Source organism: Myotis daubentonii, chromosome 18 (assembly GCF_963259705.1).
Source record: "Myotis daubentonii chromosome 18, mMyoDau2.1, whole genome shotgun sequence".
Lineage (NCBI taxonomy): Eukaryota > Metazoa > Chordata > Mammalia > Chiroptera > Vespertilionidae > Myotis > Myotis daubentonii.
In genome coordinates this window covers 17,810,256-17,833,672 of record NC_081857.1, presented here as the reverse complement: position 1 = coordinate 17,833,672, position 23,417 = coordinate 17,810,256, and the positions used below count along the sequence as shown (strand labels likewise).

The 23,417-nt window shown below is 37.9% G+C and overlaps 1 protein-coding gene across 3 annotated transcripts in view; it reads left to right on the top strand.

The window, feature by feature from the left end:
- The window catches only part of HMCN1 (hemicentin 1), a 378,235-nt gene that overhangs the window by 188,278 nt on the left and 166,540 nt on the right, over positions 1 to 23,417 (top strand). For all 3 annotated transcript variants that reach the window (XR_009449952.1, XM_059675580.1, XM_059675579.1), the window contains exons 14-20: positions 626 to 739; positions 5,620 to 5,778; positions 12,968 to 13,162; positions 15,742 to 15,837; positions 17,229 to 17,356; positions 18,631 to 18,775; positions 21,792 to 21,904. Coding sequence is in view for 2 of the 3 variants with exons in the window: in XM_059675580.1 (XP_059531563.1) it covers positions 626 to 739; positions 5,620 to 5,778; positions 12,968 to 13,162; positions 15,742 to 15,837; positions 17,229 to 17,356; positions 18,631 to 18,775; positions 21,792 to 21,904 (950 nt within the window). In the remaining variant the exon portion in view is untranslated. The remainder of the gene's footprint in view (positions 1 to 625; positions 740 to 5,619; positions 5,779 to 12,967; positions 13,163 to 15,741; positions 15,838 to 17,228; positions 17,357 to 18,630; positions 18,776 to 21,791; positions 21,905 to 23,417) is intronic.

The following is a 23,417-nucleotide window of genomic DNA, read 5'->3' as shown; positions in this document are numbered from 1 at the left end:
AAAGATGTGTGAGTGAACCTAACCATCAGGCAAAGGGAAGAAGCAAGCATCAAAGAGAACAACAGAGTCAGAACTGGGAGAGTAGTCTTTATAGATGCAAATTTTAACCTTGGCCTACAACTACTCTCTGTCATTAAACACGAATACCCTTTAAATCTCATAGAAATGTTATAACAAATTCACTTGCAGTTATATTATCCTCAAGTCCTAGTGTAGCCAACTCATTGTTACCATCATCGCTCCTTTGCTGTATTTCTATTACTCTTCTTCTTCTTTCTGCTCCTTTAGTATTATTTCTATAAGATGTGTTCAGCTTTCCAAATTTTTTCTTTCCTTATATACCTCTTTTTTTTTTTTACATAAAGACTATTCATTTCCTAAATTTTTTGGACTCTGTTTTATCAGAATTATTTTTGCCTGGTATCCTCTTTTGGCTTGATCTTTTCAACACACACATCTATGTGCATATATATGCTTCTAAGAGTGTCTTTCTGTTTATAAACACTGAAATAGCCACAAGCCCGTAAGTCATGGTAGACGTTTTCATCGGTTCCTTTTGTAAACATAGACAAGGTGCACTTGGCTTTGTGTAGACATTAACTCTTTGCGTGTGTGTTGTTTTCAGAAGCCCCCAAGCTGATCGTAGCTCAGAGTGAGCTCTTGGTTGCCCTGGGGGACACAACGGTGATGGAATGCAAAACCTCCGGGGTCCCTCCGCCCCAAGTGAAATGGTTCAAAGGTACATTTCTTCAGTGTGTTCATGTCTGGACGGAGTTTTGTTTTCTCTTCTTTTTTTTCTTTTAAAAAAAAAAAAAAGATTTGTTAGACGTTTGTTTTTGTGTGTGACTTAGCAGCCCCGCCAAATGTGTTTATGATCACACTGGAGACAAGCGTTTGAAATTCTGAACTTGGAACTTCAGGATTTGACATCTGGTGTGGATTACAGGACCCAGCACAGCACGCGGGGAAAGTTCCCCCGTGCTAATCCAGCTGAACATTCTCCTTGTCAGTTTAGGATTGTTTCCTGTAGAAAAAGTGTCCAAAAGGACCCAGCTAACATTTAAAATAGCTTCACTGAGTTCAGTCCGCTTTCCGTAGAGACAGTGGCTCTCACCATGAGAAGGTTTTCTAGGTCCTCAAGGACACTTTCTGTAAAGTGCTCAAGTAAGCACACGTTGACGCTTAACACTGCATGACATTGGCCATTGAACTTACGTCAAGTATAGGAATCGTCTGCTTATATTTGTAACATAGAGATTACACCCCTGTGATTCTGTAATAAAATAGCAGTCATGTGCTGCTTGTCCTTAGCGAGAATACACGTGGGCCCCGGTCCAGGCTCAGATGCTGACAGAGTGTGTCTGTGTAAAACATTCTGCTTCTGTTTCTGTCTCAGTTCTTCCAATTCATGAGAAGGAAAAATTCCCACAAACACCCTAACAGGGAGGTTGCTAGGATTATTCAGATACTGTTTTCAAAATACTTTTTAATCTTCAGATGAAAAATGCTAAATAGTACAAAGCACTATTGTTATGATTCTGTTTGTTAACTCACAGACATTTCCATAGCAACAGGTTGATGTCATAATCACAGAATTAATAATTCACCTCGGGTTCAAATGCTTGGGGAACATGAGGTGGAAAAGGGAGGCTTTGTGTAGCAAACAAACACTTTGAAACAACACAAGTCAAAAACGGGGAGGGAAACTGGGAGATGATACCATTTTCATGGTTTTCCATGTTAAACGATTTTTAGTCTTTATGTGTTCTCTGATAAGGAAGCATTTCTGGATTTGTTTCTTAGGTTAATTTCAGTTAACATGAACTAATTTTACTTATTTAAAATACTTAAACCTTTGAATTATAAAGGAATTAGAAATCAATTTCAAGTTTACATCATAATTAAATGGATACAAAGTATGTGTTATGGAGGCAGTACTTCTTTTTTATATGTCAGTTAGTAATGTATAATAAAATAAAAAATTTAAAGGGTAATGGAGCCCGCTGATTTCCGTGCCCTTATATAGCAGTCACGAAGAAAGTCGTTTTTCCTCCCAAACTGAGGCAACTTTCCTGTATAACTTACTCTTCATGTCAGCCTGGGTCCCACAAATGGCTTGGAAACTAAAGGAGGACTTAGGGAGCCTTGCAGCCACCACATGGAAGATTCTAGAGTTGACTACCTATCAGTTTCTTCTCTCAATCATAGATGTTGGAGCTTAATGGGCCCAGAAATAATATCCCATTGCTCTAAGTTATGAGCTAGAAGATGTGCATTAGATGCTGACAGACCGTGGTGGAGGGCCAGTGTTCATGGACAAGATGCAGAGTGGCCCTGCAGCCCAGGCTCGGCCAACTTACTTTAATGCTTACTCATAAGCACAGTCTTGTTCATCAGGAGCAAAGCTAGAGGCCAGGCACTTCTCCATGCAGACTGCTCCAAAGAGAAAGGGGGAGGAGGCAACTGGACCGTCCTCTCTCGCCTCTGCAGGGGAAGCTTAGGAAAATCCTACCTGATGGAACCCAGGGGTGAAGAAGAGTTATCACCCTAATCAGAAGAATATTTTCTTCATACCTTCTCTTCAGGCAATTCTGGTTGAACAGAGTTGGTGGTTGGGTTATTTGTTTAGTTAGTTAGTTATTATAAGAACACAACATGAGATCTACCTTCTTAATACATTTGTAAGTGTACAATACAGTATTGTTAACTACAAGCACTGTGTCTAGAACTTACTCATCTTGTCTAATTGAAACTTTATACCCATTTTCCCTGCCCACACCCAGCCCCCGGCAGCCACCATTTATTAATAAATTGTATTCCATTCAGACCCTCAGAGAAATGGAATTTCATAAGTACAAATAGCCAGCAAAACTTTAGATTTTTCATATTTAGAAATGAGCAACATAAACTGGGTTCAAAGGAGAACTGGGGACACTGTTAAAATGTTATATAAAGGATATTTCTGCTAAAATCAGTGGTTCTTAAAGTTGAGTTAGTCACAAATATCACAAATCCCTGCAAATCCCACAATCCTTTGCAGGGAATCCACAAGATCAAAATTATTTTCCTAGTAATACTCAGATGTTATCTTTTTCACACTTGTTGTCTCAAGATTTATAGTGGGGTTTTGGGGGGAATTTCTGACATGTGACATCCAGTAAAGTGAATGCAGAAGCAAATTTGAACACTCAGCTCCTTTTTTAATAAAATAGATTATTCTAGAGATTTGCAAAAATGTGAAAGAATGCCACTTTTCTCATGAAATTTCTCTTGTTTGGGGAAATACAATTATTTTTTTCATAAAATACGGTCATTATATCAAAATGTCATGAGTTTGTCATTATAAAATATATTCATATACTTAAAATTTTTCCCGTTTCATTTTCTAAGATGCTAAATACAAGTAAATATAATAAAGTACAAGTAAATATTTTTTAAATGCTTTGAAATACCCAATAATTTTTAAGGCAAACATGGAAACAAACATTTTGGAGAACCACTTAATTTCCATAAACTATTTTAAAAGATGTTATACTAAGAATAATGATCTCTCTATTAGTCTTTACATCATAGAGGCCAGATTTAAATTTTAAATACAGCAAAGAGACCCCTCCCCAACGTTAATGTTAAATCCTAGAAAATTTATATGTTACTATGTATGACTTTCTGAACTATTAAACATTTTAAAGTTTTGTATTTCTCTATGGCTCCTCAATAATTTGATGACTAATTTTTCAGTAGAAATCAAGAAAGGAGAGATTCTTAAAATGGGACCAAACTGCAAACTTGACTAACCAATGTTTTCCACTGGGTATTTTGTTACATTACGGCTATTCTTCAAAGAGTGTTATTTTGAAAAGGAAAAAAAAAAATGGAGACTAGCAAAAAGGTCTTTATTTCATCCTGTAATGTCCTCTGACATATACAGAAGAAATAAGGGAGAAGTAAATTCCAAAACTCTAAATGCATTTCAGTCCAAATATTTTAATTCCTGTTGAACAGCTAGGTCACACTGCATCCTCCCTTAATGGGAAGAAAGTTTATGTCAACATCATCTGCTTTTATTTATGAAAATTTCCCAAAGGCACATAGACAAGCCTTTAGTTGCTTCTCTTTCTCGCCTGGTATGTAGTAGCAAGCTTAAAGGGATGATTGGGGTTTTAAATATTGGAATGCTGAAAATACTTCATTTTTGGCATTGGCGGTTGCTAATGTAATTTTTTTTGTGTTTTTAAATTTATGGCTTCTTTGACCTCTTCTCCTCCCAAAATTAAAAAAAAACAAAAAGAGAATTGTCTGTTGCCCAGAATCTGTTGATTGGAGTTTTTTTTAATAATGTCCCAGAGAATGACTAGTTGGGGGTTTTCTTTGCCCATTAGAAGCTAAGGGAGTTACTTCTATGGGCCTCAGGCCCAGGGCACATGGCTAGGCTACTGTGTGACATGTTGGAAAATATCTTTTCAGACAGCTGGGCATGTTATAAAACCCAAAGAGCAATGGCCTTAAAATCCCCTGGATGTTTTCAGTACTTCCACAAAGAGTTTGATATGACCCTTTACAAAAACAAATTAAATATATAAACACTAAGCTGGCGTTAAATACCCAGTACTGGGCACTTTTTAATGATATTGGTCATTCTGGTTAATTACTTTCTTAAGAGAGGAGGCAGCCTGGAGGAGGGGAAGCAAAAGGAGGGGTTAACCTACCTTATAGATTTGTTGAGGCATTGCCTGCCTTCAAACAGGAAGGGTTCTAGGGGACTTGAGGTGTTGCAGGGATACAGCACATACAGGTAACTCAGACATAATAAAGCTTTCTTGAGTCATCCTATCCTCACACTGAAGTCAAACTCAATATGTAGTACCATCCCCCATACATGGATCCTCTGCCTGCTTCTTCCAAGAGCTCCATAACTCCAACTTAAAGAACTTTGCTGAATAATACAGATTTAGCAGAGGTGTCCTGGGAGATTGATATGACAGTGCCTCTCTTTGGCCACTGTCAGAAGTTTCTCATCCTTTCTTCTACCAACACGCTCCTCTCTACCAACTCTCAGAATCCTCTCAGGCAGCTTACCCAAAATCTGACTAGTAGCATTTATCAAAGCAAAACCTGGTCATTAACCAAACTAAGATTCCAGAAACTCAGGATCTCGACTAAGAACACCTATGGCTAACTGAACTTTCCTGGGTAACAGAAATTCATCCTGCCAAATAGATGGTAGAAATCTTTTTTCCACCTTTATCTTCCCATTCCTCATGCCCTTCTCACTTAACACAGCCACGTGACAGCCGGCATCCTTTCCAAGTCCCCCAATGTAGCTTCAAAGAGTTTGTTCTTATTTAGATACATATGCAGTAGGAAATACTTATACATAATTCATGCAGGACCAGATTTTTGGCCATAGGTTAGCTCATAGAATTATACAGACTAATCAGCTCAGTGCCAAGAAACACTTCATTCTTTCATTGCAGAAACATTGTTTAAGTGTCTACATTGTGCCAGACACTTGTATTTAAAAACTTTACATTCTGTTTTCTTTAGAAGTTTTGAAATCAGACTAATAGCAAACTATGTAAATATGTTAGTGTTTAATGCTCTCCCTTTGTTTTGATTTAGGGGATCTTGAGCTGAGGCCCTCAACTTTTCTCATTATTGATCCTCTCATGGGACTTTTGAAGATTCCAGAAACTCAGGATCTCGACGCTGGTGATTACACATGTGTAGCTGTCAATGAAGCTGGAAGAGCAACTGGCAAGATAACTCTGGATGTTGGCTGTAAGCATCCCTGTTCTGATAAACAAACTTGTTTTGAAATTGATCTGCTATTTTTTCCCTGTGCCCATAACTTTGAAACAATTGGCTGGAAATACTTTTCAGAAAGGCAATATTAGAGTTAGCACTTAAGGTTATTAAAATAATAATGGTAATTAGCGTTTACCAAGTGTTTTCTAGGGGGCATGCATTGTGCTAAGAACTTATATAGCTTATCTCCATAAACACTCATAACAATTTTAAGGGGAAGATGCTTTAATTATCTTCATATATAAATAAGGAAATGGAGGCGTTAGTCGGCTATGCAACTTGACTAGGGTCACAGAGATAATGGGTGCACACAGACATACCTATCAGGGCGAGACTGAATGATTGAACCCAGGTTGTCTGACTTCAGAGACTATAGAATTCCTTGGTATATCAACTCCTGCCAAATATTTTCCAATCCAGAATCATTCATTCTGACACCAAATTCCTAAGTAATAACATCTGGAGGCCATAAATTAGAGTTTGGCCCTAGACATAATTTGGAGATGTTGATGACAGCAAAGGTAGCAGATGGTGCATTTACCTTTTTAAAAACTCCACTAGCAATGACTCCTCAGTGTATAATGTAAAGTACTAACTGCACATAAATGTCAATCACAATGTGAAGGATACAGCATGTGCATGACAACTACGGTCAGATTACTCAAGAAGGTCATTCTCCCTCCTTCGTCTCTCCATCCACATTTCTTGGGGGGCGAGGAGGGGGGAATTCTACACAGAGTGGTAACACTTGAAAGAAAACAGAGCTTACTTTGTATGCAAAAGAATGTGGCGGCTTCATTTTAACAGATAATTCAAACGTAGACTTATAAAATATGACATTCATTAAGCTGTACTTTCATTTATGTATCAGGATTTTCATGCCAAACTATTTTTGTTTGTTTGTCTGTTTGTTTTTGCAAATGTTAGGAACTATAAAGAAAATGCATTTTTAGGATAAAATAAAGCATTTTAGTTATACTAGCTTAAGTCTTTAAGTGAAAATCATGGCCCTCTAAGCTTAATATTTTGTTTCATATAAACCAAATTTTTCCTCTTGGGATCTTTTATGGTCCCCTTGTCCCTGGGCTGTCTGGTGAACATTGTCTTCTTGGTGCTTATGCCCTTGGAGTAGCATCCACAGAGCTGGGAATAGCCACAAGGACCATGTGGGATCTGCCTAGCCCAGTGGTCAGCAAACTCATTAGTCAACAGAGCCAAATATCAACAGTACAATGATTGAAATTTTTTTTGAGAGCCAGATTTTTTAAAGTTGAGCTATATAGGTAGGTACATCGTTATTAACTTAGTTAGGGTACTCCTAAGCTGGCCTTTGCTAAAGCTAGAACGTATCTGATTGAGGTATGTTTGCTGAGGTCGATCCCTTCCAACTCTCCCATCCACACTCGTCTTGTATACGTGTTTCGTCTATCTCCTTTCGTTCATCCTCTCTATATGTCCATCCCCCACTTCTTCTAACACCACTTCTTCAAAATAGACTCGTCCAGGCCGAAAACCGACTTTTGCGCATGGGCCACGAAGTTTCAATCGCACTGTACGTGCGCGCCTGCCCGTGGTATTTTGTGGAAGAGCCACACTCAAGGGGCCAAAGAGCCCCATGTGGCTCGCAAGCCGCAGTTTGCCGACCACTGGCCTAGGGCATAGCAAGATGTGTTGGAGCCATGACGAAACTCTATGATTATGAAGAGAAGTGCCTTGCAAATAAGATCGGAATCTCTGGGTAGAGGGTATTGAATCCACTGGCAGAGTGTAAAACACAAGTAATGCTCTTAGAAATGTAAAGTCCAGCCCTGGCCGGTGTGTCTCAGTTGGTTGTGCTGTCGTTCTGTGCACCAAAGGTTGCTGGTTCCATTCCATTCAGGATCAGGGCACATGCCCAGGTTGCCAGCTCGATTCCCAGTAGAGGGCATGCAAGATTGATGTGCCTCTCTCTCTAAAAATCAATAAAAATATATTTAAAAAAATAAATGTAAGGTCCAAATGAGGAAGGTCACTTGGTACAGAATTCTTGTTTTCAAGAAATCTACAAAGTCCATTTCAATGCTCTACATGTTCTAGTTCTATTTCTCCCTTCTGGCAGACAACATTCTTTTAGAGTTTATCTAGCTCTAGAGGAAGAAGGAAAGAGCCTCAGTAATTTTCCCTGCAAAAACGGGAAGGACCCGCTCATCCTCCTCCAAGATAGAAAATTAAATATCTAACACATGTTACTTTGCTTACCTACTTCCTTCTTGATAATCTTTTTAGCTTCTGGACTTCCCAGGTTCTCTCTTCTGGGTAGCGATCAACCATATAAGGATCAGGGCTGTCGGCTGGAGCGACTTGTGTTGGATTAGAAAACATCCTAAGGAATGTTTTTGTATGTATCCTTTATTCCTTAAGCTGAATTTTTTTTTTTATCTTCACTCATATTCAAGATGCCCCTTTCTAAGTCAGTGGCTTTCTCAACTATTATTTCATCAACTGTTCCGATGAAACCACTAACATAAACTCAATTATTTACTTACTGTAACCTTAATTATTGTGAAAATTGTCAAGGAATATTAACGTCAGCCCCTCATGTTTCTGTCATGCCTGAACTATTTCCTCATTCACCATTGAAGTCCTGATTGTTCTGGCTTACACAGTTTGATTATCCACATAAAACTACTGTTCCGTATCCTAGGAGGTATCCTAGGAGATACAGGATGTTTCTGCCAAGATCTGTGCAAATTACAGTCGTGCTGGTTGTGGTTAGCACTATTAGAGTTAAAAGCAAACAAACAACAAAAACAAAAACAAAATTTCTCCAGAATGTTACATAGTGGCTAAGAGAATGGACTCTGGCATTTAATAGTACCGACCTGATGGGTTGGTTGTAAAGATGAAATGAGACATCATTTCCCATGTGCATCTAGCATATCAGTGGTTACCTATGTTCTTTGAAGCTGCTTAATGGGACATAGAGCAATAGGTGAATATTAACTTCACAACCTGAGTGGTCATTTGGATTCTTTGAGTCTTGGAAAATATTAAAGAAATGCATATATAACAGTGGCATAGTATTTAAGATTAAACATTGGGCTTTTAATATGAAAGTCATTGTTTTCACTAATTTTTTTGAAGTCTTGAGACAAGTTAAGTACTAATATTATTAGTGCATAAAATTATTCATTTGAGTTCCAAAACGATTGGTCATAGAGCTCAGTAGCTTATGACTTAAGGAAAACATGCTTTTATCCATGTCATGTAATTGTGTTTTCAGATTGTCTTTGTGGGCCTAGCACTGCACATCAATTATACGACATCAACAATTTTTTATTTTATATTATTCTAAAAAGACTGTTTAATATTATTCTTAAGTTCTAGCTTCTTGTAGTGAGTCTCCTTTTTTGTATTTCTCATTATATGGCTTTAAGTTGTGGACATTTCAGGTCAACGGGGAAAGTTACCAGTGCTTTTCATGCATTTGAAAAAGAGGTAGTGGATTGTGCAGTCGTTTGGAAGAAAAGAAGATTGGCCACATCAAACAAAAAGCTGGCCTGGCAGTGATTTTATTTGCAGCATTCCACACCACACAGGGTTTGCATCGTAGACTGTGGTTTCATTTTTTGTGGTTTGGTAGAAACAAAACAGTGTGTTCAGCCATGTTAGGCAAGAAAAATCTCTGTTTGACTAATATGACGCAAGAGTTGCCATAGCGGAGATTAATTATCGCTAAAGGAACCAGAATCACTTTAAGGGATAAGTTTTAGAGCAAGATGGTCAATTTGTCTGTAACTTCTATATTTTCACAATAATGTGTGCACACAGATATCTATCATTAGGTGACAAAGCTCTACGTGCATTAACCCTGAGCAATTGTCAAGGTACCTATACGCAAATATTTCAGGGACCACAGAGGATTCCACATAATCCTGCCAGACTCTATATGCCGTAGCCAAAGTCGAAATTAACAATAGATGCATTAAACTCTACAATATTTATGACCAAAGGTAATTACTATTTGGGTGTTAACTACTTGCTAAATGATTAATAAACATCCTCTCTTTTAACAACCTGGGATAAGAAATGCTACTCTCCCCTTTCGTTTATGGAGAAATTTAGACGGGGGGAGGTAAAGTCATTTTCCGAGTTTACAGACTAAGAAGTAGTGGAACTGCCATTTGGAACCACCGAGTAGGCTGTAACTTCTCTAAGCTGCGCAGCCTCCTGGGAGCAAGTCCAGTATTTGTAGTACAATCACTTCTGCTCCCTTTCCCCTGTTTCTTAATCTGTTTCCCATCCGCCCAAAGTTCTTCACTTGGAGTCCGAATTGGCCACACTCAGGAGTAGGAAGTATTTAGGCGGCTTCTTGGCCTGAGGCTGGAGTTGCTTAAGTTTTGAGCTTCGCTTGTCACTGGTGCTGTCTTGGCTGCTTACCTGGTTAGCGCCTGGTTCTCTCATTTGCCTTGTTTTCTGCTACCGGTACGTTATTCCCTGACCTAGTGCTTGTCTTGTACCTGACACTGTTTCCGAAGCTGCTTCTCCCCAGATGACTTCTCCTGTCTTAATTGAGTTTTATGGGCACAGCTTGAGCTGCACTTACGCATTTATATTCCAGTTTGTTTTGGCTTTCTTAGTTCTGAAAATTCTAATTTGTCTCCATTTCCACTGATGGCTCTGTTCTCTTGTGTCAGGCAAGCTTGATTTCCTCCCAAGGACTTGGTTGATCCCAGGCTTTTGCATATCTTTTTGTTCTTCTGGAATTTGTTTTCCATCCCATCTCCGCATTCAGCTACGCCCACTCTGAGCCTAACACATCCTGAGACTTTTTTCATTTAATCTCTGTTTTTCAGAAAAGCAACTACCTCTAGAATAATTGACTGCTATCACTCCAGAGAAAAGTAATTAGGCCTTACACACCTAGACTAAGCAAACAATGAGTTAATTTAGAAACTATTTTTAAAATATTTCTATTTCGCCTATTCTTTTTATAAACCAAATTCCCATGTAGATGGATTAAGAAAAGTCTTGCTTGGTCAGTGTGGCTCAGCGGTTGAGTGTTGATCTATGAACCAGAAGGTCAAGGTTCCATTCCTGGTCAGACTTTGACCTTCTGGTTCATGGATCAACACATGCTTGGGTTGCGGAATCGATCCCCGGTAAGGGGCATGCAGGAAGCAACAGATCAATGATTCTCTCTCATCATTGATGTTTCTATCTCTCCCTCTTCCTTCCTCTCTTAAATCAATTTAAAAAACCATATTAAAAAAATTTAAACAGATACACTGCTGCTAATTTTTAAAAGCACATTACTCAACTGTGGTATTTAACTTAATTTTATTTTCTTTAGGTTCTGTGAACAAATAGGGTTTCTGAAATTGTCATTTTTCTTGAGAAATGCAAGTTAAAATGCACTGGATCAAGGTTGTTATTATCATCATATACACATACGCGAGCACAGTTCTTGTGAAAGTTTTAATATTGATTGAATCATTCACAAAGATCTGGCGGCCATATATAATGCACATAGTTCTGTGGTAGTTGCTATGAAAGATACCAATAGGGTTGCAAAAATAAACCCTGAAGGGGAAATCAAACGTCTCGTCTAATAAAAGGATGAATATGGCCATTGCCATGAGTGGTGCAGAATGAGTTCTCTGAAACCTCAAGAGGGAAGAATTATATTCATTTGGATGGTAAGAGGTGGCACTGAGGAGGGGCCTTTTGAACTGGATTAAAGAACTGTCAATATTTCAAGAGCCAAGATCAACAGCAGGCATTGCATTTGAAAGGGATGGCAAGTAACACCGGCGTCCCTATGAGAAAGGTCAGTCCTTGTTTGGAGAAGAGTGAAGAGTTCTGATTGTCCAGAGAATAGAATTTGTGTAGGAACCTAATGGGAGATGAGGCTGCAAAGTTAGAGAAGGTTCTTTATCCCAGGCCATTAAAGAATTAGTGCTGCTCGGAAGACAAAGGTACATCCCAGTCCCAGACTTCCCTTTGGGAAGGAAAGAGGTGATGTGATCTCTGTACCTTTTTTATTTTAATTAGCCTGCTAAACAGCTTACTAGTAACTATTAGCAGTTTTAAGAACCCATAGAAAAGGAGAGGCCAATAACATGACAATGAATTTCAACTCTGAAGTCGGATCAACCTGGTTTTCAATCCTAGCTCCAGTGTTCGACTCCATCTGACACTTAGCAAATTAACTGTCTGGGTCTCAGTTTCTTCATCTATAAATAAGAGTAATAAGAGCACCTAGCTCATATATTGTGAAGATTAAATGAGATAATTAATGGAAATCACCCAACACCCATCCCTGGCCCTGTAAGTGGAAGTTGTTGTAATTCCTAATGAATATTTAACCTTGACATTATAAAGGAGAGGTACCTCTTAGAGCCCTACATGATCAGGTTTCATGAGTTACCTCCAATAGTCTCACAATATCGTATATATTTCTCCTTGCCTGGTGTTTCAAACATCATTGCTCATAGTTCTGGAGGACATACTGAGAGCCTCATCTATTCGGGCTTAGCATCCTTACTATATTACATTCTGGTGTCTTCCAAGGTGTGCCTGACATATTTCCAATTCTCCCTTCAGGCTTAGGTGGTTACCTGAGTTACGTGGGTAATTATAGCCTTCCTATCTATACTTTTATAATTTCTGAGTCATCTCTTAACTCCTAAGATTTTAAGCACTCTTTACTTTATCAAATACTATGATCTGTTACTTTAACTTGTATTATTAATTCTCAAGCTTAAATGTCTTTAACCCAAAAATGTGGAAAAAAATAGTTGAAAAGAAAGAATGTGACATAGAATGGATATGATTTGGGATTAAATACTGTTAGTTTGTTATATAATGATCTGTTGAAGAATGAACTCTGCTATAAATTAGGTTCACTAAAAGGAGTAAGAAGTAATTTTTACTTAAATTCTCACTCTTCATCATCACTTTAAATAGGTAGTTGAAGTTCTTGGGGCCTTTTCATTTATAGAGGAAAAAGAAACATCTGCTAGTTCAATAGCAGACAGGACTATTAAAATGGTAACTTCATAACTTATGAACAGTGGTTTGATTCACATTCACTGTGTTGACAGTTTAATAATAAAATTTATATTTAATGTGCCTGTGTACTCTCCCAATGACCTTTGTTGTTGTTCTAAATATCTTCTAGCACCTCCAGTTTTCATACAAGAACCGGCTGACGTGTCTATGGAAATCGGTTCAAATGTGACTTTACCTTGCTATGTCCAGGGCTATCCAGAACCAAAGGTTAAGTGGCGAAGATTAGACAACATGCCGATCTTCTCAAGACCCTTTTCAGTGAGTTCCATCAGCCAACTAAGAACAGGAGCTCTCTTTATTTCAAGTAGGTTAAAGGAAATATATTTTTATTCAAGTATATACATATAGATTATATATTCATGTTCTATGCATAGGTGTTGCTAAGTTTAAAATAGTGAATTAATCTTGCCAACCCAATGGTGTTGGTTGCATTTTACTTTAAACTAGTATTGGACTCTTATATTTGGGAATTGTCATAAATGAATTATATTATTTAAATGTATGTCATATCAGAAAGGCTCAAGAAGCAATCTGACTTCCACATAACTCATTGTTCCCTATTGCAAATAGAGCCACCTGGGTCTCTGGGTGGATAAGTTTTCACATTTTATTGATTCCCGGAGCAGCTATTGTAGAGAAAGGTAAAATATTATTGGGAGTTAGTGAATGTTAATTATTTTGGCCAAAAAAAATTCAAAACCACATGCATAGGGATCCTATACCCTATGGAAACTTCTTGATTAAAAGCTATATCTACCTGGAGTAAAAGATTAAAATAAAATGTCAAATACTTCAACATGCAAAAGATCTATCTGTAAACTATTAAGCATTCTGATATTTATAAACACTGTGTACTTTCTAAAATAGACTATTTGGATAGTGGTCCCACAGGAGTAACAACATTTAGATGATCAAGTGGTTTTTTTAAAAAGTAATTGCATGTTTTGAGTATTTTGTATCAAGCCTCCAATAATTGATTTCCAGGGTTAGTACCAATATTAAATGTACATTAGCCACTTGATCTTTCAAATACAAGTACAGCTGTCTAATTACAAGTGCTTAAGTGTTCTGCTCTGTACTAGGCTCTGTGGTGAAGACAAACATCAAATATAGGGTCCCTAACCTAGGCATTTTACAATCCACCATCTGAGTGGATGGCCACGGAAGTGCCTACCGAGAGATGCGCACTGGGTTGGGTCACATTGTGCAGGACCTGAAATGTGCAGGTGAAAAAATGCCTTTAATGAGATTGAAAAGAGAGGCTCCCTCCCTACCCCCCCCCACCCCGCCCTGATCTTCATAGGCAAGAAAATACTGTTTCAGAGAAACTGTGCAGGATAGGAGGAGAGATGAGAGAGAGGGATGAGGCTCACAGTTGTCCAAATTAAATCATCGGGCAGGAAACTAGTGATTAGAAACTTAGTTCTCAGTAGTAGGTGGTATTTCTGTACAAATTAGTCCAAGAGTTGATAATATAAAAAATACCTTGCTTAGGAGCAATGCGTGCTTTATTAACCAGCGATTTGCTGTATTGTCCTTTGCAAATGAAGGTTTGCTGTTGTTGAGTATGGGCACGGCCTGAGTCTCCCAGATGCTGTTCTGCAGTCAGTATGCTTCTGGTTAACAGAGGAGTAGGATTGTTGTCCCTGCTCTTTACTTGAGAGGTGGTGGAGCTGTTAATAATGGAAAGCTACCTTGTTCTCTGTCAAAACCTTATCAATCGATTAAGCTGTGCTTATTTCATTCGTGATCCTTGCAAAGATGACAATCATTCCCCCTACTTAAAATCTTCTCTTGCCTCCCCTATTGCTCACAAGACAAAACCACACTTGTTATAAGGCACCAGCTACCTCTTCAGGTTCAGTCTCCTGACTGTATCCACACAACCTATAACCCAGGGGTCCTCACCCTAGTCCCCCAAAACCCTTCTAATTAAAAATCTTTTGTAATATCCCTTTCATTATCCTGAAAAATTCCATATATTTGATCTCTCCTACATTATAAAAATAATTTTAATATCCAAAATGTAGCACAAAGGAAAATAAAGGAAAGTAATTTTATTATAATAATAGGTATTTCAATTACTATGTGAATATGCTGGTAACGTTTATACAGTATGCATACACATTTATGTACATCACCATGAGTTTGACAGCTTAAATGTAGACTGATACAGGAGTATGGGGTTGATGACTCAGCAACTCCAAACTGGTGAAGTGATTTCTTCAAATGGAGGGTAATTCTTGCTAAAGTACCTTCTTCCTCCTACTTACCCAGAATTAGGTTGTAGGCTTAGGCTATAATTATAAACAAAGTCTTCAAATCCATGAGTTTCCTGTTGGACCTTCAGAAGTCTTGCTGAACTTGGGATAATTATTCCTTTTGTGAATCTACTCCATGCATTAGCTCCCTAGTGTTTGACCACTAAATGCCAACCAACTCCTTTATTCATTGGGCCAACTAAAGAAATCTCTCCTGCAACCTCCAGACTGCCCCCAGGGAGGTGGTGCAACTTCCCATTCTTTGAATAGACCTTAATTTTTTAAGTCGTGTTTTTGCCTTTGCAGCCCATTGAGTTTGGACTGCCCTCCCTCTACTCCACCTACTGTTTACGGTACAACTCTGTTAAGCCTTCCTTAACTCATCCCCCTTGCCATCATCAGTCACTCCCCTCTCTGCTCCCACAGCTTGTTTGGAACTCATATTACAGCATGTATCATGCTGTTGTATGAGTGTTGGCTGCTGTGTATGCCTCCTCCCCTAGAATGGGAACTACCAGAAGGCAGTAGCATATTATCCACCCACAGCTCTCAGCACTGTGCGTAGCACATAACTGATGCTCCTGGGATGGTGTTGAATGGGTAAATGATCTCTTATTTTTAGACTTATGGGCAAGTGATAAAGGAACCTACATCTGTGAAGCTGAAAACCACTTTGGAAAGATCCAGTCCCAGACAACAATAACAGTGACAGGACTCGGTAAGATCCATTAACTGCTTAGACACCACACTCTTCCGAACCATCAGACTTCATTTGCTACATCATCTCTTGCCTGTACCACTTTTATATTTTAGAGAAACAGGTGAATATCTGATTACTAGATTAACCTTCCCTCCCCCACTGTATTTCATATTTCATAAGATGTTAGAACTGAAAAGAATCTTAGCCATCATCTGCTCCAAGATCCTCATCTTTCATGTGAAGAAATGAAGGTCAATCTCAATAAATTGATTTAAGTCTAAATATAAACACATATACACATGCACATACATATGAGAGTAGTGGTGTTCTTTTTGTTTACCTTTTGCAGATTTATTATTTTAGCTCACATGGAGTTATTTTTGTGTATGATATAAAGTAAGAATATAATATAGTAGATTTCTAAGTATTAAGACATGTGTTTCAATTTCTTTTATTGAATACTCTCTTCCCATTGATTAAATTCCCATTTGGTCACATGCTGAATTTGTATCCCTACCTTTATTCCTTGGGACTCTATTGATGCACAAGTTCTACATTGTTTTCATTGTAGTTAGTGTGATTTTTAAATCTGTCAGAGCCTGCTCCTCATCCATACACTTTCATAAATTTTTCTTCGTGAATCTCCCTTTATTCATCTACATGTACTTAAAATTTCCAAGTAGAATCTCTTAAGGATTTTGCTTTGACTTATGTCAGATTTACTCATTGATTTCTAGACAAGGACATCTTTACAATACTTTCCAATACTTCTTTACCGTGCCATCTCAGGGAGTCCCCTCATTTTATTTGATCTAGCAAATGACAGTCCCCTCGCCAATCTCATCCCTTTTCCAATAAGTTTTCCCTTCTCCAATAAGTCCTCTTCACGGTTTTCAGAAGGAAATCTTATCTTTTGCGACAGCATGGATTGACCTGGAGAGTATTGTGCTAAGTGAAATGTCAGAAAGACACATGCCATGGGATTTCTCCTCTATGTGGAATCTAATGGACATACTAAACAAGCAAACAAAATAGAAACAGATTAGTATTTCCTGAAATACTGGTTCTGGTGATTCCTCTTTTCTATTTATAAATGCTTTCAGCCACTCTCCATCTGTCTGTTGAATACTCTGCCAGTTTCTTAGCTTGACCTTTCTGGCCTCCCATGCCATAGGTGAATTCTATTTTACTTTCTTACTTATACTAATTCCTGTCCTCTTGTCATTCTTTCGGCTCAGAAGGGCCCTTTATCTCTATTTTCCAGTTCATACCCATTTACATGTTTAAATTTTTGTTCCTGACAAGTTATTTTTAAGATATCTTACTGAGTAGGCATATTGACCTATGAAAGAGTTTGTCTTCCTTTGGGTGACATAGAGTCCTTAGCGCCTGTGCTCTCTCTGACTCAGTTGCTCCCCTCATTGGAATCAGCCCTTCAGTGACCAGTGTAATCGAAGGACAGCAGCTTACTTTGCCTTGTGCTCTATTGGCTGGGAATCCCATTCCAGAACGCCGGTGGATTAAGAATTCAGCCACGGTAAGAACATTTTAAACTCACGCACTCACCTTCTAATTTTCCTGAGTAAGAGGCAATGTAGTCCAACCTTTGAAATTTCAATTTGATAAATATGCAAAAAAATATATATTTTGTAAGTGTACCAAAACTTTTCTTCAGTATTAACATGTTTATGTAATTCATATGACTTTGGAATGAATAATATGGAGAAATAGTCAATAGTGTAATTTTTATAATTTTGTATTAAATTTAATAAAATACATTCTTTTCAGAATTTGTAACAACTGAAACAGGTATGAAGTTATTTTCATAGCGTTTAAATATACTTCTTTGCAAGACAATGAAGTGTTAATTTTCTCATAAAAAGTCTTCCATTTTAGATATTAATCTTTATTATTAACTTTAAATGTTGTGTCTTTTATTATGAACTATTTCAAGGTGGGAATCTATTTTGTGTCATTGTCTTTTAGGGTACACCTTTTAATTATGAAAGGATGTGGAAGATTTTCTCATTTCTGTGGATTTCTTCTGCAACATGTATCTATGGCAATACACTTCCACCTAGTTCATAGCATTTTGCTTTCATTTTCCAGAGCAGTTAGACTCACTATCTTCTTGAAGTACCAATAAGAAGTGAATTGAGTCCATGGACTAGGTTTATATTTGCCTACAAACCTGAGAAAATGAGTATATCTCAATCCATAAGCAATGCCCTCATAACATAGGGTGATACCGTTTGAGCGCTAAGGTCTCCTGTGATGAAGCAAAATGCATAAATGCTACAGAGGAAGTAGGGGACACTCTTCCCGTCTCATACATGGTCCTTTAATATTTGCAGCTGTCATTGAAAAGGGTGGGTGTTGAGAGCAAGTGCCCACTGAATAAGTGCTATTGGCCGAAATAAAAATATCGAATGGCTTGCAAGTGATCATAAGGACTTCTTGCAAAAGAACAAGTTAATCCAAAAGTAAAAACATGAAGGAAATGTGGGTCCTGAGTAACAATAAAAATTACAGAAACAACAAACAAATGGCATCTCTGTTTTTCCCCTCCTTTTTCTAGTGTGTGCACAGCCCTCACAGATGTTAGTTGGTATCATGTTTGGTGGTATGTCAACATGACATACAATTGACACTACCCTTGGTAACATTTTTGCTCAGTGTTTTTCACTTAAGGATGTTAAAATACTTTGCTATTTTATAAGACATTTAGTGACCCAGTTGAAAAAAAGCAGATTCCATTTTGGCATAGGCAACATTGCCTTTTTAATTAAAAATATTTTTTTTCTCTTTAAGTTGGTCCAAAATCCTTACATCACCGTACGCAGTGATGGGAGTCTCCATATTGAAAGAGTTCGCCTTCAGGATGGAGGTGAATATACTTGTGTGGCCAGTAACGTTGCTGGAACCATTAACAAAACAACCACTGTGGATGTGCACGGTAAGAGACACACCCTTTGTCCTTCTTTCCCAGCCACGGTCGAAACGGTCGAAGCTGGGTTCCTATAGTTACTAATCAAAGAATTCTGTTCCTCTGGTTAAAGCAAGTAGATCTCTTTCCTGATTGTCATTGTTCATAAAGAAGCTTTATGTGTTGAATAATATTTACATGGTTCAGGCTGTTTCCAGATTATCCTCTCCTATATGCACAGAAAGACATTATTAAGATTCGCCTAGCTGAGTCTGGCATGGGCTTTTGAAAGAAGTTTCTTAATTGATAAAAGTGAACTCAGTTCTCGAAGAGTAATGTTTAAAAATACATTTTAATTTCAGGCAAGCTGAATTTATCATTCTATCTAAATCGCCTTTTCTTTTTGGATTGTGAGACATGGATGTCCTTACTAATGACCCCTTTGTGTGTTAGCTAGAAATGACCTCAGTTTTTCTAAAGGTCACCGATGTGCTCCAAACAATCTTTTATTTTTGCATATTAACTAACAGTCACAAGTAAGAAAATCCAGAAGCTAGCTTTTGCCCTTCATGACTAACAGTTACCAAGTTTTTACATCTCGATAAATAAGTGACAGCTTCATAGTTTAAGATACTATCCTAACTTTTTTTTTTTTTTTGGTCTATTCCCTTTAAAGACTTTGCAACATTGCTTTTCGTAAAGTGTGGTATTACAAAAGAGTTCTGTGTACACAGATGAAAGTATCACAGAACATTTATTTTAAGTGGATAATTCAGTCCTTTTCAGGACATAAATTGGAGAATGAAGTAATTTCCAAGTTTTGCTTGGTCTATTGAAATTTTCAGTGGATGCAGACCATCTTCTTTTAGAATGATCATCTTTTTAAACATTTTTAAAAATTTATTTAATTACAGTTGACAATATTATATTAATTTCAGGTATACAGCAATAGTTAGACAATTATAGAGCATCTTTTTCAAAATATCTGTTTCTCATTAAAAATAGCCCCTTCTACTGTCTCAATCTTAGATTAATTTTCACAAATATCATATGAGTTATTCTTGAAGAAATATTATTTTGAAGAAATGCTAATATAACACTAAATTAGTATGGTCCAAATAAACATATATATGGAGAGAGAAAGAGAGAATTGGATATAGTTTTGTTGAACTATTTTCAAAGATCAGTTCACATATTTCCTGGAGAGTGTTTATGGACTGGTTTGAGAATCCAGCGTAGAAGTACATTCATGTCATCTCCCTTTGGCTTCTATCAACTGCCTAGAATATGGTGTTGAGAAGGATTCTGAGGCACATTTTCACTTGGACACAATTAGTTGTGATGTCTGAAAAGACCAGAAGAGTGGGAAGAAGACAGATAAACCAGTGATATAGTTTATCCTGATGCAATAAATTTTAACAAGTAAAAGGTTAAAATGTCATTTGGACATTATTTCACCCATATTAGTCCAAAATGAGTAACTGATTTAGTCAATAAGGTTAAAGAAACATCAGCCAGCCATTTGACTTTAACTCAACCAAGCATCCACTTAACCCACAGATTCGTCTTTGAGCTGGATGTGATACAAAGTCTCAGGTTCTGTATTTATGTTAAAAAGCATTGCCGCTCTTTCATCACTTTTAAGAATCGTCACTAAAGACTCTCAATCAATTCTTAAAAGAATGAGTTAATGGATGTAAATATAAATGCAAATTAAAATGAGAAATAAACCATTTACTTGTCATGTTGATTTACATAGATTGACAATCTGGAAAGAAACAGCTCTTCCATACTCCGATGACATCAGATTTGAAAACATTGCCTAAATTTGCTACTTTCCTTCATAGCTGTCAAACTTAATATGGATTTAAGAATATGGCTTATTCCATGTGGCCACAAAATGACAGCACGGTTGAAAGCTGACTAATCCATGATGATCCTGGAAATTCCATTTCTTGCTTTAGAGAGTAGCCTGACATTCTTGGGGATTTGCTGCCAATTCTTTAGGAATAAATTATCTAAAGAATAAACCCAGCCCTTGGAAAATATGAGTATGTAGCAACGCTAATCTAAGCCTCCCAAGGAAGTTTTTGCACTAAGGTCTCTGGTATCTCTTGTTCTGATAAATTTCTGCTGCATGGTAGCTGTGATAATTCTAGAAAATTTTGACTTGAAGACAAGAGACACAGTGAGGGTTTGAGCTCTAGTCTCATGGTATTGTTGATTTTTTATTGTGTTTCTTGCACCAGGTTAGGAACTTTTATATATGGAAGATTTTTAAATCCAATTCATTACTTTGAGAACATTGATTATCGATAGCTTTTATATGCTAGTTGATTATAATTAATGGAGATATACGCAGCATGGGATGATGGGCATGCTTCCTTTTCCTTTTGCTTCTACTCATATAATGTTAATTCTTCAGTTGTCTACTAAAGTCAAAATATGTTATTCTTAAAAACATTGACTTAAAATCCTTTATTTTAGTCTTTTAAATGTAAACTCCTAAGCCTTTCAAGTCTTACTGTTGAATTCCTTTTTAAGAAAATCCCCTTTTTCCAGGTTAAATGTAGTAGCTCGCTCAGTGGTTCTTGGGTATAGACAGATATTTAATGTGTGTAGTGTCTAAAGAGCCCATTTCTCCTGAGGTAGGCTTATGTCAGCTCACTGCAGCTTAATGAGTGATAGAAAATGATGAAAGATAGGTGCTCAATGTGCAATGCTTAGGATGTAGTTTTATCTCGAGTTTCCATGGGGGCAAAAAGGTTTTCCTCAGTCCTCTCTTACATTTGTTAGAAAAGTCAACCTATTACACATAAGTCATTACTTGATTTTAAACTTTTATTAAACGCTTCAGATCATAACTATTGTACTTGCTTTTTTTTATTACACTCCCTTACAAATTACCCTATGTTTCTATCAGAAAAATGTTGTCTTTGCTAATTTTTACAAATAGTCAGGAAATCCTAAAAATGTTCAACTTTAAAGCTATAGCACTAAATGAGAGGACAGATGCTCAGATTCTGAATATTGCTTCCTTTTTCAGTCCTGCCAACCATTCAGCACGGGCAGCAGATACTCAGTACGATTGAAGGCATCCCAGTAACTCTACCCTGCAAAGCCAGTGGCATTCCCAAACCATCTATCACCTGGTCCAAGGTAAAGGGCACATCGAGTGATACGTGTTCATGTTACGAGCTCTAACAATATTATCAGTCATCCATGCAACTTGTGACTGTACCATAAAACCTTACAAAAAGGAAAATCTATGCAGTCATACCACTTGGAAGGGACTGTAAAATGTTCTTATCACACTCACCTACCTGATGTTTGAATGGTATTCACAACAGGACAGGGAACACGGATAGAGCACTGTCTGCATGCCCTGGAACCTTCTAAGCACCTTCCATGTGGTCGCAGGTCTCATTTTACCCCTTGCCACTTCCCCTAAGCCCTTTGGATTTCAGCGCATCTCTGTGGACAGCTCCGTGCACTCCGCTAAGGTCACGTGTCATGCAGTTTGGGCTCAGGACTTTCTCCAAGGCCACTCAACCTGCTAAGAGGTGTCCAGGAAGTGCAGTGTGAATAACTCCTGTTGGGGGCAGGTGTCCTACATAAATACCTCACTTCTCATCCATCAGAAGAGTCTTTCTGAAGTGCATCCCCCAGTTTCTCGGAGGGTCCCCAGCACAGTGAAGCTTCTCAGCCCAGCCACAGCGGAAACAGATCAGGGAAGCCCTTTGTTAGCTTTCCATCCTTCTGTGCTTCACTCAAGCCCCTAGGGATCACGTCCCAAGTAACCTTGCTGCCTCCAAATCTTTGTCCCAGACTCTGCCCTTCCGGGAAGACACATATACGAGCCCATTTAGGCCCCCTCTATATCCCTGTCCTGAAGTTGTACGGCTTTTACTTGTGTTCTTGCAGTGAGGAAAAGCTCATTTACTGAGGACGTCCTTCCCTTCTTTGAACAGCCACGAAGATGGCATATTTTCTGTAAATTAATTTTAACTTGGCAGATATAAAGTAATATAAAATGATGGCATAATAATGAAATGTAGCGTTTGTATAATTACTGTTACACCAAAGTACTTTGTCATACCATCTAATGTTTTACGTCTAAAAAAAGCACACCTCTGAAATATAGAGGAGTTGGTGTTGACCTCAGTAAAAAAAAAAAAAAAAAAAAAAGTTGATTTCTGCATCTGGATGCAAACGTACAACAGTGAAGCTGATCCCAAGCTGATCCCAAGTCTGCTACCGAGTAGAAGGTTAGGGCACCTTTTAGGAAAATGTAAAATGGAAATCTTCTTTCCAGGCTGGCCTTCGTGCTGAGACCAAGCCCAGAGGTTCAGCATGTGGGCTCCAGAGACTGCTGCTGGGGTTCCAAGCCCGCTCTCCCAGGGACTGACTGTGACTCCACACTGCCCCCTAGCTGTGAAGTGGGGGTTGTGATAGTTCCTATTCCTAAGGCTGTTTTGAGACCGAAAATAGTTAATTGATGAGAAGTGCTCAAAGCTGTGCCTGGCTTAGCATGGGCACTGTCCCTTCCCTTACTGTCAGCATGATCCCTCCATTGTTCAGTCGCTTTGGAATGAAAGGGGCATAGTTTGATATGAAGAACTACCACCTTTACTGTATTTGTTTAATCTTTCTTGCAAATAACTTTCTTCAA